Source organism: Marmota flaviventris, chromosome 5 (genome assembly GCF_047511675.1).
Source record: "Marmota flaviventris isolate mMarFla1 chromosome 5, mMarFla1.hap1, whole genome shotgun sequence".
NCBI classification, from domain to species: domain Eukaryota; kingdom Metazoa; phylum Chordata; class Mammalia; order Rodentia; family Sciuridae; genus Marmota; species Marmota flaviventris.
In genome coordinates this window covers 150063577-150078701 of record NC_092502.1, presented here as the reverse complement: position 1 = coordinate 150078701, position 15125 = coordinate 150063577, and the positions used below count along the sequence as shown (strand labels likewise).

General features: G+C 35.2%; 1 protein-coding gene across 1 annotated transcript in view; it reads right to left on the bottom strand.

The window, feature by feature from the left end:
* The window catches only part of C7 (complement C7), a 48338-nt gene that overhangs the window by 24578 nt on the left and 8635 nt on the right, over positions 1 to 15125 (bottom strand). Inside the window, exons 4-8 of the mRNA XM_027936220.2 lie at positions 13650 to 13791; positions 11307 to 11454; positions 10107 to 10245; positions 3468 to 3638; positions 1981 to 2224 (exon numbers count right to left, since the gene is read on the bottom strand). Coding sequence (XP_027792021.2) covers positions 1981 to 2224; positions 3468 to 3638; positions 10107 to 10245; positions 11307 to 11454; positions 13650 to 13791 — 844 coding nt within the window. The remainder of the gene's footprint in view (positions 1 to 1980; positions 2225 to 3467; positions 3639 to 10106; positions 10246 to 11306; positions 11455 to 13649; positions 13792 to 15125) is intronic.

Genomic DNA, 15125 nt, shown 5'->3' with positions numbered 1-15125 from the left:
CTAACTCAGCTTCTCCATCTTTATCATTTGTGGTTCTTAACTTCTTTCCATAACTCATAACCTTAGAAAGTGACAATTTCTATTAATTATCAAATAGATCAAATGTGGTTTTGTCAATTAGTTTTTTAAAGTAGGATAGTAAAGGATAAAATTTGGAAAAATGTTTTCCTCATATAATCTTGATATAATTTTAATAGCTATATTAGACGAGCCTCAATATTTCTTTTCTTCCCTTTTTTCCTTTTTTTTTTCTGCTTGCAAGACAAATGCTCCACTAAGCTACATCCCAGCCAAGCCTCAATTTTTTGTTTTATTTTTTATTTTATTATTTTTCTATTTATTTGTGGTATTAGAGATTAAACTCTAGGGCACTCTACCACTTAGTCACATCTGCAGCCCTTTTCATTTTATTTTAAGACAGGGTCTTACTAAGTTTCCCAGGCTGATTTCAAATTTGCCATGCTCCTGCCTCAGTCTCCTGAATAGTTTTCATTATAGGCATAAGCATTTGTTAAAGAACAGTTGGGAACATGGATAACATCCACAAGTTTTTAGTATATTTAATTTAGAACTTTAAGAAAATAAATGGAAACATTTTACTTAAAATTTTACTAATGTGGGAGCTTTTTATTTAAAAATCTCCATTTCTTTTAAGCACTATAAAACTGAAATAGGGAAACTGAATTTAGGTCAATCCTTTGATGGACTGATTATCCAAAAAAAATAATACCTCTGTCTTTGCTATAAAAACCCATGCTTGTGCATTCGTTTTAAACCTGTGAAATTAGAAAAGTACAAATTCTAGTTAAATTTTATCTGACAGAGAACTACAAAAAAAATCCAGTATAAACAGGAAAATATTATACTTTTCATATGAAAAATGCTACAAAACTTCTTCTGAGTCTCATGCAAGAAGTCTTACTCTTCTCCAAGGTTATAACAGAATCTTTTTTTTTTTCTTTTTTGTAGTTGTAGATGGACAGCATGAATATTTTATTTGTTTATTTTTATTTGGTGTTGAGGATCGAACCCAGTGCCTCACACATGCAAGGCAAGCACTCTGCCACTGAGCCACAGTCCCAGTCCTAATAACAGAATATTTATTAAGGGAAAGAACCTGAAAAGGTATTTTTGGAATCAAAAAGGAAGTATGGGCATCAACTAAAGGACAAAGTCAGGAAAGGAGGTTTGACTTGGAACATTAGTAAGCCAAGATCACAAGGTCTCCAGAGAGGAGCCACAGATGTGAAGACACCAATCCCACATCTGAGCAGATGGTAGGGATTGTCCTATCAATGTGAGTCCACAAAGCATGAATTCAGTGGCAGGTCTTGCTTCTCACAAAAACCAGGCCATGTAGTAGCAACATAGTTAGGAAGCAAGCTAAGCTGACTGGGAAGCCAGTTACTGGGTTTAAATACCCTTCTTATTCATACCCTTGAATGAGTCACATCATAGCATGGAGTCTCCATGGGACAGGCATCAGAGTGCCTATCTCACTGGGTAGTAGTAGTAGTATTGGTAACCCAAAACTCACTTTTCCTGAGAAGGCATCCAATGAATTAAGCTACTATTTCAAGTATTATATAGCAAGCAAACCTGTGGTAGTGAAGATTTTTCAAAGGACTTGTGATAAAGAACAGAAGTAAATAAAATTCTTCTTTAAAACATTTAGATTCCTAGAATATCAGTAAATTCCTCATTCATTTTTTCCTCAAGAAATATGGTTTAATCTGAGAAACAGGAAAGATTATATTCTAAACCAACACTCCCTGGAGATAATCCATAATGATAATGATTGACTCAGAGTATTATTTAAAAGATATAAGCAGAAATTTTTTAAACCATGTGAAATTTTGAATAGAAAGTAATGTATTCTTGTAATTAAATTTTAAAGCTCAAAAGTTTAAGTTAACTACATGTTATTTCTCCATTAAAATCCCTGAAATGCTTTTAGATAACATTTTTTTAATACTGTACCACTCTGTTTGACTTTTCCGAAGTCCACATAAAATAGAACTCTGTATTCTCCTCCTAAGGATCCAGACTGCAGGTAATGTGTCCCATACTGATCAATTAATCTTCGGTAGGCACTGTAGTCATACACAGAGGGAAGGTGGGAAAGTTCCTTCCAGAATGGCTCAGCAAGTTGTAAAAATTCTGGATTGTTGTTAATGAACTGAGCCACTTCAACAGTGTTCTGAATAACCAATAATTGATAACTCTATAAGGAGAGGAAAGAGTAAAAGCAGTTTTAAGTGGAGTGTTAAAAAATCATTCCCTATCCAATATCTCCATCACCTGCAACCTCCAATTAACTAAGATAAATTTTTCTATATGTACATGAGGAGGTCTCTTCTGGGCCCTCCCTCATGAAGCAATCTGAGCAATTTTGAAGTCCCAAATAAGAATAATACCTGGGTGACACCATGATAACTCATTTTACGCATGACTTCCAAAACCCCAAGATCAAGTTACTATGCCCTCCTCAACTAAGAAAAAAGAATCAAGTTCACCAACTGCTCAACAATCTTATAAATAAGCATATAAAATAATGTGTTCCTAGGGTCCACACCTTGACCATGACTTACAGGTATGATGACTGTATATTTATCTCTCAGACAGAGTATTGACAAATAAAGTTACTTTACAACAGATCTTTCAAACACTTCCTAAGCATTTCTTTTTTAACAATACCCAAGATGTTGGATACCTTATATCAAATTCCCACTGTGTGAAAAATGTAATAATATGGAGATGGTAAATATTTTTAACAGTTCACATTCTCATACCTCCTTAGTTAATAAAATAAATAAAATCAGCATTCCTGTTAACTTTCTTGTATGATTTATTAACCAAACTACTGGCTCTAAGGGTGAGATAAAATGTGTGGATTGTGAAAGTGATCAACCTGATAAATTCTTCTACTAATCTATCAATTAGTACAATTCATTTCAACTGCTCAATATGAAAGTTTTCGTATCTCAAAACAACAAAGATTTTAAAAGTAAGTCTTATAATCCTCAAATAATAAGAATTTTGGTATTTCAAAAGTAATAAAATATTTTAAGAATCTTCATATACCTTCTAAAAATTCTCTGTCAATAGCAAAAGCATTTATGGATTTTTTTACACTGTATATAACACTTAAAATAGTAACATCAGTAATCATGAATGAGATATTTAGGATAGTTTAAAATAGAAGATTTTGAGATAAGTTTTTCTAAGATTTTCAAATAAGAACAAATATTTTAATGAGAAAACAAGAATACAAATTCATATATTGTCAAAGAGAATTAATAAGACAGCATTATACCTTTAAAGAAATTTGTTGTACTGTCTCCTAAAGAAATGCTATTGCCTTAATTAAATAGGAAAACTGATCATTTCATAAATGCACTTTGCAAATGTCAGCAATACCTAAAACTGGAAAAATATGGAAAAGTTAGCTGATATTTCATACTAACCTTTTTCTTATAGATTTCATTGAAATTTGACTTATAACTGTGTGAAGCAGATGATGAGGAATGAAAAAAGAAAGAGCTCTTACTGGAAGATGTATGTTCTTCAGATGTTTGTTTTACATAAGACCAACTACTGTTGTAAAATTCATAATTAAAATCATTATTTACTTTCACCTACAAAGAAAATAAAGAAAAAAAATGCTATGACCAAATTAAGGTCTTGGATATACCCAAGAAACTTTTGTCATGGGTCCTTTAACATGGATGCTTTCTTCATACAATCTTCTGAAAAGAACAAGCTTTACATTGATCCAAAACAAATGTGGTTCTCACTAAGATCAGGCCAGTGTGAGTAAAAAGGCAAGAGATCATTCCATAATTACACTTTATGAAAAAAGAGACATGGCATCAATGATGGCAAACCCAAGCGATTCACAAAACACATTTGTGTACACACATCTTTCATTTTCCATGAATGTCAGCATTCCTAAAAGTGAGCAAATTTCCACAACTACACTAGCAGAGAATCACAGGCATTTGGCTCTTGGTTTTCCACCTAATAGGAACAGATACAAAAAGGTGATATGAACAATTAGATCATAGGGACTTTGTTTTGGAATGTTCTATGTGAAATGATAGTGGAGTTAACTTTCTATTTGACTTAAAAGAATGCTAAAATTCGATAGTATTTCCTGGGCTAAATGACATGAGATAAGGACATCCCTAAAGAATTTTAAAGCCAATCATAGGTTAGTTACACTTGGCTGATAAGTAACAGTGCCAGCTTTCATAGAGGTGACAATTATACATTTATCCTAAATTTCACATTACATTAAGTGTGAAAATGAAATGCCCACAAGGGCCAGCAAGTATTATAATTATTGGACACTTCTAGAGGGAGTCTTAGTAGTAAAAAAGTGAGCACATATCCTGTCTAAAAGGGACACCCATCAATTGAACCCATCAGATGATCACACCATCTGACAACTAGCTTGAGTACTGACAGAGTGGCTGACTTTGTTTCAAGAGAATACTTATCTAAAAATCTCTTATTTTTTGAAATTATAAGCAACAGATTTGCTAAAAATGCCAAACTTCATGAGAATAAAACAAAACATGCAAGGAGACACCCTCTCACGATGTCTATTCTTTACAAATATTTAGACTAGGAACTCTCCTTCCACTCCCATTTGCATTTTTATTATATGTCTGCACACATCTGTGTTTGAGACCAAACCACAAGTAAGCATAGAGAAAATAGAAAAGATGGATATGATACAGTTTTTAAAAAACTAAAAGGAAAGAAAATTACAGAATAGAATACAATCATCCTAAATAATGCATGTGCAGACAAAATACTCATACTGTTGCATTAAATGAGACAGGAGATGTAAACGTGAAAACCCTATTAACTCTAACAATGCAAGTATATCCCTAGCCAAAAAAAAAGACTAGAAGAAAATAAGCCAAAATGCAACAAAATATTATATGACTTTTGCCACATATTGAAAATCATGCATATTTATCAAAATGATGAAACATAAGATGGATCTAATCAGAATTTTTATAGCATCATTTTTATTATAGTATGAAACTGGGTTGTTAAAAAAATCACAAAAATTCAACTCAGGCCAAAATGGATACTATATACTGTTCATTTATTTTGATTGATAAAAAGAAGGCATTATTCAAAGTTTTATTAGAAATTTTTACAGTCACTAGATAGTATCTCAGTACAATTTGGTTCTGGAGAGACATAAAATTTAACTTTTTATAGCTTTTGAGAGAGACGTATCATCTATCTCACTTCTGAAGGGGAAAAAAAAGCCTCTTTTCCCCTATCTTTAGATCCAAAATTCAAATATTTGATTCCTTTGGACTGGGGTACAACTCAGTGGTGTGCACTTGCCTGGCTAAAGCAAAGCAAAAAAAAAAAAAAAAATTTGATTCCTGATACATTTAAATGAGCCTCTTGGCTGCTTTAGTGCATCATCTCCTGACTCCCATCTACCCTGTGCACAGCTGCAGGAACCATCTTTTCAAGGTAGTGTGGTCTTCCTAAGTTTTCTTTAACTAATACTCTTCTTCTTCCATCTTAGGTCCTAAATTCTCCTAGCCTAATCTGTTCTCTGAAATCACCAATTCAAGCATCCAACACTCTAATATTCCTTAATCTTTCACTCTCATTTTGTTATTGCCACATCTGCTATTTAATTCTTAGAGATGTGTTCTTTGACTCATTCTCCCTTCTATCAGCATTTTCTACTTTTTACTTTCTTCTTGTTTCAGCTTAATCTTCACGGTTCTTTCCCAATCGTGGTCTTCTCCTTCTAAACCTTCTAAACACATTGAATTGTATGTTTCTTTAGCCATTGGTTCATGTGGAAAACGCACTCATGTCCCTGATTGCTGGCTCTCCATCATCCTCCATCATTCACCAGGCTTCCACAAGCCACTACTGCTTCCCTTAAGGGTTAGCACTACCGTTCAGGGACCAGGTTTCTTTCTTCAGGTCTGCCACCCTCCAATCCATTCTACACTCTCCAAAAGAGTGGTATAAAATTCCCTTCTTAAACTCTGCAATGGCTATTTGGTAACCCAAACTGCTTACCTCACCTGAAAAAAAAAAATCTTTTTTTTTTTTTTTTTTACTTTCCTGATCACTCAAAACCTCGTTTCCTGCAACTCCTCACACTTCACTCTGGAATATAGTCAGTTTGAACTTCTTTCAATTACTCTGAAGTGCCCTTCCTTCTCTCTTGCTCTTTCTTCACCTCATTACTCTCCTTCTCCTTCTTTTGCTCTCTTTTTAAATATAGACAATGTATAGACATGTAGATATATTATAGGTGTTTATATTATAAGTATGTACATATAGATACAGAGAATCGATACATAGAGATACATAGCCTATAAATGTAGTATCGGAGCCAGACTTCTATAATTCAACCCTGATGTTTGTCATCTGCTCGTAGGACCATGGATAAGCTATTTAACATTTATTTGCCTCAATTTCCTCATCTATGAAATAAGAAACAGCTTTCTGGTTTTTAGTTTCAGATTTTCTTCCTTAACTGTATCTACTCTTGCAGAGAGATCTTCAAGTATGTGTTAGAGTTCCAACACTTGATAAATAAATCATGTTTTTTTTTTTTTTTCAAAAAAAGAAACAGCAATACCACCTTCTTGGGTTGTTACAGATTGAGTACCCTTTATCCAAACTGTTTGGAATGAGAAGTGTTTTGGATTTCAAATTTTTTTGAATTTTGGAATGTTTTCATATATATAGTGAGATACTTGGGTATGGGACAAGCCTGAGCACAAAGTTTTTCTGTGTTTCACATGTACCTTGTACATATGGCCTGAAGGTAAATTTAAACAATATTTGTAATAATTTCATGCATAAAACAAAATTTCATGTTGTGGAATTTTCCTTTTGTTGCTTCATGTCATTGCTCAAAAGGTTTCATATTTTAGAGCATTTCAAATTTTGGATTTTCAGATGAGGGATGATCAACCTGTACAAGAAGAAAAGATGTGAAGCTCTCAGAACACAGCTTATTAGTGTACATTTCTTAAATGTAAGCTATTTTTATCATCACCCAAATTATTTCCAGTCAAAAGGTAGATTTAGAAATCTCAGGTATGTAGTCCTCAGAGAAGCAGCAGAGGCTCCGATAATTTAGCATTAGTGAAAACTGCATTTATAATATGTTTTTGTTATTCATTTGATATACAAATGGGATCTCCAAAAAATATCACAAAGTGAGGCTAGGGGTGTGGCTCAGTGGTAGAGAGCTTGCATAGCATGTATGAAGCCCTGGGTTTGGTTCTCAGCACCACATATAAATAAATGAGTAAAATAAAGGTCCATCAACATCTGGAAACATTTTTTTAAAAAGTCACAAAGTACATTCATGATCAAATGCAGGAGAACCCATGACGTGAGTCCAGCTTGGTTTTTAATGCACTTGCATCTGCAATGAACATCACAGTCTTTCACCTATCTCCCAGACTAGCTGCACAGAGAGGCACCTTCCCAAGTAGCCATCAGGTTTACGTTTCAAAGTTCTTCATTGTTGCATGGAAAGTATGAATAAGCAGAGAATGTGCATGACATCAAACTCTGTGGCTTACTCAAAAAGAAACAAGGTATGCCATAAAGAGGCTACAATGCTAATCACCCAGAGATTGTAAGAGAGACCAACTCATTCTGCTTTATGTTTATTTAGAGACCTGTGTGTTGCAATAAGTCAAAGTCCCTTCTACCTTGCAGAGAGCTGAACATCCAGTGAGCCCAGGTCATTGCATTTGAGCTATGGAGGATATGTACCACTTCCATGTCCACATTGGGGTTTAGCCCTCGGATGACTGGCTCACAGCCTGTTGCTTCCACCCCACTTCCCTCAGGCTGGATCCTCAAAACATCGCTATTCCTCACTCAATAACAGGCTATAATTTCTGTCTACTTCTGACAAACACCTTCACATTCAGTGAGTAGAAAGGCATTTCAGATGTCAATCCAAAAACCAAGCCCTGCTGAGGAAAATGAATGTCAAGACCAGGCTGTTATTAAATTATTCATCTTCTTCAGAAGCTGCAGACTCCTGACATGTCTACCTCCCAACTAAATCAGAAATACACATGCTCCTTATTGCCTCTGCTTTGGAACTTTCTAAATTCGACCCTTGAGAAAATTCACATGCAATTTGTCCCCCTTTGTAATTATGAAAGAATTAGCAGCACATCCCCCTAAGAATAGAGGAAGAAAAATTATCAACACGTACGTATCTCGTGTTCTCTCTTCTGGTCAAAGTTTAAATTACAATACTTATTATTCCCCAAATAGAATTTAGAATAGAAAAAGAAATTAAGTGCAGTACATGAAGAGGGTGAAAGGTAATAGAAAAATAAAAAGTTGTAAAATATGACAGACTAGATCCAAGGCCTACTAACTGTTAATTTGGTGATGTGGAGGAAATTGGCTGAAGTCCTTTGAGCCTCAATTTCTACATATATAAAATAGTAAAACATACTTCTCTTCAAAGATATTGTAAAGATTAAATCTATACCAACTTCCTAAGATAGAGCAGATGCCACAGCAGATATTCAAAAATTGGTAGATACAGTTATACTTTGATCAATTTTATTTCATTTTCATGATTCAACAACTCTTAAGTGTAACTAACTCATTCTACATAAGTTGGAGGATGGGGAGTTTTCCATTTATAATTAAAGCTGCTTTCCAGAGAAGATTAATCTGGGTAAACACAGGGCACTTCTGTCTGAACAAACTAGTAGTTTTGTTTTTAAATTTGGGGGTAATAGATAAGGAGAGCTGAACTGGAAATTTTGTGAATACTCCTAAGAAGGGAAAAAAGAAATGAGAGAGGAAAGGTTGGAAGAGGACATCAAGAGGCAAAAATAGAATATGACCAGAAACTTCTGAGGCTGTAGAAGGAGGTTTTGAGATGGAAGATGCCAACTAAGGCAGCCTGAAGCATTTACACCACTGCATCGGGATATCTTTCCTCCAAATCTTCAGGAAAATTCCCTAAAGCTATAACTGTTTTGGATGAGTAGATTTTGTGTTGATATAAAAGAACACAAAGAGTCTAAATGCACATGACAGAAAAAGCATTCAAAAAGCAGAAGTGAGGAACCAAAGGAGACCCCTAGGTATTAAGCAGAGCTAAAAAAAAAAATCAGGCAACACCAACATCGTCAAGGACAATGAGCTGACACTCTTCCACACTGGGAAACGGATACAGCCATTTTAGAAACTTTAGCCAGTAAAACTTAGTATATACATATCTAGTTATAAAGCAGCTATTTGAGTTCCAAGCATATGCCCTAAAGAAACTTGAGTTCATTTGTGCAGGACTCATGCACAAGAGTGTTCAAGGCATTTTCACAAGAGAAAATTGAAGACAGAAAAAAAAATGCCATCTGCATCAGCACGATTAAATCTCAAAACCATCATTTTGAACACATTATGGTGGAGGATGGGTATGTATGGGTATTTGCAATTTGTTCGTCAAATTGCACATTCTGCATATATAAAATATTTCAAAATTTAAAAATGAAAGCTTTTTTAAATGAGTTGTCACTATGGCAGTAGAAGGAGATTATCAAACTATTTGTGCCAAGACCCTAGGTTTAACACTCACACAGGGATAGGCAATCAGGACCTTAGCCCACATAGGCTGAGAAGTTGAAATTATGCATATGGACATGTCAGCTTCTTTCCTAGAACATGCAAGGCTCTGGGTTTGATTTCCAGCATCATAAAATCAACAACAAAAATAATGTCAGCTTGAATGATACAAATTAGAAGTATTACTGCCCTGTAACCAAGAGTTAAACAATAGGGATTCTTTTTAAACCCACATAAAACATTTATAAAAATTGACTACAATATGAATATAACCATAAATCCTACCATTATGTGTAACTATAATTCACCAATATAAATATGAAAAGGAAAAAAACCTAAATTGTTTTACAAAGGAAAAACATTGTCCATATAACGGACCATAACTAAATCTTCAGCAAATACTAAAAAGTTAGTTTCACATAAAAAAAAAATGATCTCTGACAGTTCACAGATTAGAAATCAATAAAAGTGACATAATTAAGTACCTGAAATGTATAGGAGAGGATATTTCCACTCAGCCTATAGAAATCTCTTTCATCCCCACCGAACACTTTTCTGCATTGACCACCAAAGCTTTTGGTGTTAATGACTCCATTCCTCAACTGACCAGTGAGTGCATTGTAACTGTCAAAAGAAAAACAGTCGAAAAGAAAGAGAGGAAAGAGGTAGAGGAGTTAGAGAACAAGGAGGCAAGAAAAGGCACTTAAAAAAACAGGAATAGTACTTGATGAAAAAAACATCATTAGAGAACTCTAGAAATTTGTATAATACTTTATGATTAAGCACTTCTTTGAGAGAGTGCAAATAAAGAGAACAGCATCCTAATGCACACCATGCATTATCCAACTTCTCCTGCTTACTATAATGGCCAACGCTAATAGCTGAGAAAACCCAACTTTTTTAAATCTAAGAACATAGTTGGGAAATACACAAGCCTATCTATGGCAACAGCTAGTTTTGAATTGGATCTATAGATAAAACCAATACTATTAAGTTTAGTCTGGAGGAGAAAGAGCTTTCTACAGTGAATTTTCAAGTGATTGTCTCTTACTATGCTGAATAGTATATGTCTTAAACTAACTTTATCCTATTCCTCTGTTAATGAATTTTAAAATATTGCAGGAAATCATATCTATATGCTAAAATAGAGAAAAACCTGAAAACCTTAACTCAAGTAAGATAGCTTCCAAAAGTTGTACAGAATTCTTTTTTAAAGGGTAAACATAGGATTGTCCTAAGTTCTCTTGGAAAGCTAGGTTCCCAGTCTCTTTTCAGTCTGGGTATTTACTGTAACATACCTCTCTTCTCTCCCTACTCTCATTCTGATGTCTCTTCATTCTCTTGAGTACAAACCCCCATGACTGAATTTATTCTCTCCTTCTTCCGGCTCTAACTCCTATAGGGTGACCAAATGTCCAGATTTCCATAAGACTGAGGCGTTCCCCTAGTTGCAGAAGTTATAGTTCTAAAACCAGGACAGTCTCAAAACAACAGGTCACTCTGTATCTTGCTACTTGTATCTATAGATATACAGACATGAATTTTAAAATTGTTTCAGAATGTGGCAAAGAACTTTGAGCCAATGAAAAGATTTGGTTATTTGATGATTTGTGAGTAGACCCACCAGACCATGAAATTAAAAGCTGCAACCCTTGATATACTCAGAAGGCTTCTCAGCACCTTACCCATTACCAGTAAGTTCTATGTTGGGAGGAGGTTTATCAGTGTCACACGAAGTTCTGCTTTCTGAGTTCTCACATCTGTCTTCATCAGCGCCATCCTCTTCACAATCAGAATCCCCATTGCAAACCAATGATTTGCTGATACATTGTCCTGAACAAAAAAAGAAGCTCCCATGCATATTCAAAAGAGGGAAAAGAGGCAAAACTATCTGAATCACCCCCAATACTGTATTAATATGAATTTCAGATAAATGCTCAGATTGGCTAGCAAAGGGCTAGTGGTAGTTTTGGTCTCCATGTTGCAGAACACTGAATTACTTCCTGTATAATTACTTTTCATTTTGCCATACAAAAAATTAAAAATAGGACCTGAACTCAAAATTCTTAGTTCTCACACGTAATCAGCAAGCAGTTTTGTCTAAATCCTCCAAAATTCATACAAATCTAATTACTTAGAAGGTAGATTGACACCCTGCCCTTCAACTTTTGATCTCTTTTCTGAACCTATTAACCAAGATGCCAAATTTGTGTATTTCTTGGTGATTTCAAATTATAATCTTTAGCATCTACAGTGTGTAAAACCCTTTTCCTGGCATTGGAGTATAAAAGTGAATAAAAATGGTGTTTGTCAGACTGTTAAAAAGCTTTAAATTCTAATAAGGAAGGCTATACAGACATAAATCACTACAGTTCAACTGCATAATTGTAATGATAGCTATAAGCCCAGGATACTAAGAAAGCACTGGAGGTACCAAATGATGGAGCCCCTGCATCATTTCTACCCATTCTCTAATACTTCTCTGTGTCCTAGTCATACTGGGCCATTTGCATGAATAAAAAGCCATGTTTCCTCTCATCGCCAATAATCTTACACTTACCTTTTTCTCTGCCTGGGAGGATTTTCTTATCCTTCAAGAATCAAGTTAAATACATTTCCCTTCTTAACACTATTCCTATCCCACAAATTACGATGTGTGGTTTTCCTGTGTCCTCATTGGATGCTTTGTGAACAAGTGTCCTCATAGAGTAGCATATATTCCACTCTCCTTTCACTCAATTCAATGCAGCAGACATTCATTGAGAGCATGCTGTAAGGGGAGGGGGGATAGTAGAGGATAGGAAAGGCAACAGAATACAACAGACACTAGTATGGCAATATGTAAAAACGTGGATGTGTAGCCGATGTGATTCTGCAATCTGTATACGGGGTAAAAATGGGAGTTCATAACCCACTTGAATCAAATGTATGAAATATGATATGTCAAGAACTATGTAATGTTTTGAACAACTAATAATAAAAAAAGTTTGCAATTCAAAGAGAGAGAGAGAGAGAGCGAGCAAGCATGCTATATACTAGGCACCCCGGGTGCCAAAACAAAAGAAATACCATCTGTATCTTCAAGGAGTTCAGAGTCTACCAAAGAAATATCCAGGCCAACAAATAATCCATATTACAGATAGTATGAGATTCATAGGGAACACAGAAGTGATTTGTTAATTATGTCCACCAGTTGAAGGTTTAGGGAATACTTCCCAAAGCAGCTATCATTTGGTTTGGATTTTGAAACCAAAAGAGAATTTTCTAACACAGGGATTCTTTATATACTATCCTGACCCTGAAAATTTAATACTTTTGAGAAGAAGCTATGTGTTTCATTTCTATATCCATACCCCCATCACCATATTTGGATTATTAAAAGAGTAGTACATTTTTATTAAAAGTTATAGAATTAATCTAATTGCATGAATGCAACAGAGACAATAAGTCAAATAATATTCAATGCCAAAACTATGTTTCTAACACACCATGCATGGTGTGAGCCATATCATTCCTTGGTTGGCTACTTAGAGATACTTTTCTTGTAAACATAATTACATGTGCAGGAACATCACTTTTGCTCAATCTCATGTATATACCATACCCCCTCTGCCTCTTTAACAAAAATGCAATGTTAAGAACTGTTTGGGGACTGGGGTTGTAGCTCAGTGGTAGAGCACTTGCATAGCATGTGTGAGGCACTGGGTTCGATTCTCAGCACTGCATATAAATAAATAAAATAAAGATCCATCAACAATAAAAATATTTTTAAAAAGAACGGTTTAGGCCCATTAATAGGCATAATCCTCTTCAAATAATATTCCCACATTTATTATCAGATGCCTCCCTTGCCTTTGGAGGAATGAGAGCTGAAAGTGTGATTAATATATCACAAAAATCTTTCTGATATTTGGGGGAAATGAATTTATCAGCCAACATAAATTCAGTAAAAATCAACAAACAAATATTGAGCAAGTAAAACAAATAGCATTTCAATTCGTGGTCTGACCCTATGAAAAACAAATTACCTGAAAAACACCTGAAACGTTCTCCACAGCCCTCTTCTGTAGGACACCCCAGTGTAGGTTCACATGACCGTGTTTCAAAAGCACTTCCGGCACAAGGTTGGCCCCCATACTGCCCATAAACAGCGATTGAGCGTGTGCGAGTCTAAACACAAAATAGGGAGTGTCTTTATTTTTTTATCTGTAATTTCCTTTTTCTGAGTACTAAAATGTGAGAGGGGAGCTGAGCAAGTGGCTCAGCCAGCCTTACAGTGCTTGCCTTGCATTCATGAAGCCTTGGGTTCAATCCCCAGCACTACAAAAATATGCACATAGATTTTTATATATCTGAGAAGAATTAACACAATTTGTAAAACAATATCCAGGAAATTGTCCTGGTGTTCTACATAAGTAAAACCTAAAAAACTAATGGATGAATGCATAGATCTTCTTGTCCTTCAGTTCAGTGACACTTGGATTACTATTTATAGAGAGCTCCCAGCTTTATATTTATTTTCAGGTTTAAGTGGGGAAAAAACAAAAACCTGTTTTAAATGATTCTTTGAAAAAGTAAACTTGAAAGAGTGAAGCTTAACTGGGTACACACATAAGTAAATAGATTACAATGTAAAATGTTTTGACCAAGGCTATCTAACAAGAGTTAATTAAGTTAGAAATGGTGAAGTAAATTTTACTGGAGTGAAAGTAAGGGTGACTGGGAAGGGGAATTAAGGTGAAGAGGAGTTAGGCTCACTTTCAGAAAAATGGTGGCAGGTGATTTGAGCTGAACTGTAGACCTTTTTTAAAAAGGCAAGGAAACTAACCCAGAGAGAAATATACTAACGTGGAGGCCAAGTTTACAAGACAACCTAAGTGGCCCAAAGGATTACAATGAAATTTTACTAGACAATCAAAAGCATTAACCTGTAAAATGGGAAATATGTGAAAAATGCACCTCTGAAGGTAAACTGAGGGAATTATCAAGATAAATGAAAAACTTAAAACTAATTTGTCCTAAAATTCATGACTCCTCAATCAGTATAAAGACATATCTCTACTATTAAACAAAAATAAAGATCTAGGCCAGGCGCTGTGGCATACGCCTCTAATCCCAGTGGCTAGGGAGGCTGAAGCAGGAGAATCCCAAGTTCAAAGCCAGCCTCAGCAAAAGCAACGGGCTAAGCAACTCAGTGAGACCCTATCTCTAAATAAAATACAAAATAGGACTGGGATGTGGCTTACTTGTTGTTAGGATGGCCTTAGGCCTGAGGCTAAGCAACTCCATTTTAAAAATTCCAGTTTGAAACCTGCAGTCTCACCAGGCACATCCACAGATCCCTCCACTATGGCCTCAGACAAGTTACTTCCCCTCACCCTGATAAAGAGAGTGAAGCCTCTGGCAAGTTGTCCTCACCTGATAAGAGGTGAGAAGATCAGGGTGGAGACCACCAGACCTGATGTTCATGACCTCAGGGTAAATGATGTCACTGAGAAATCTGG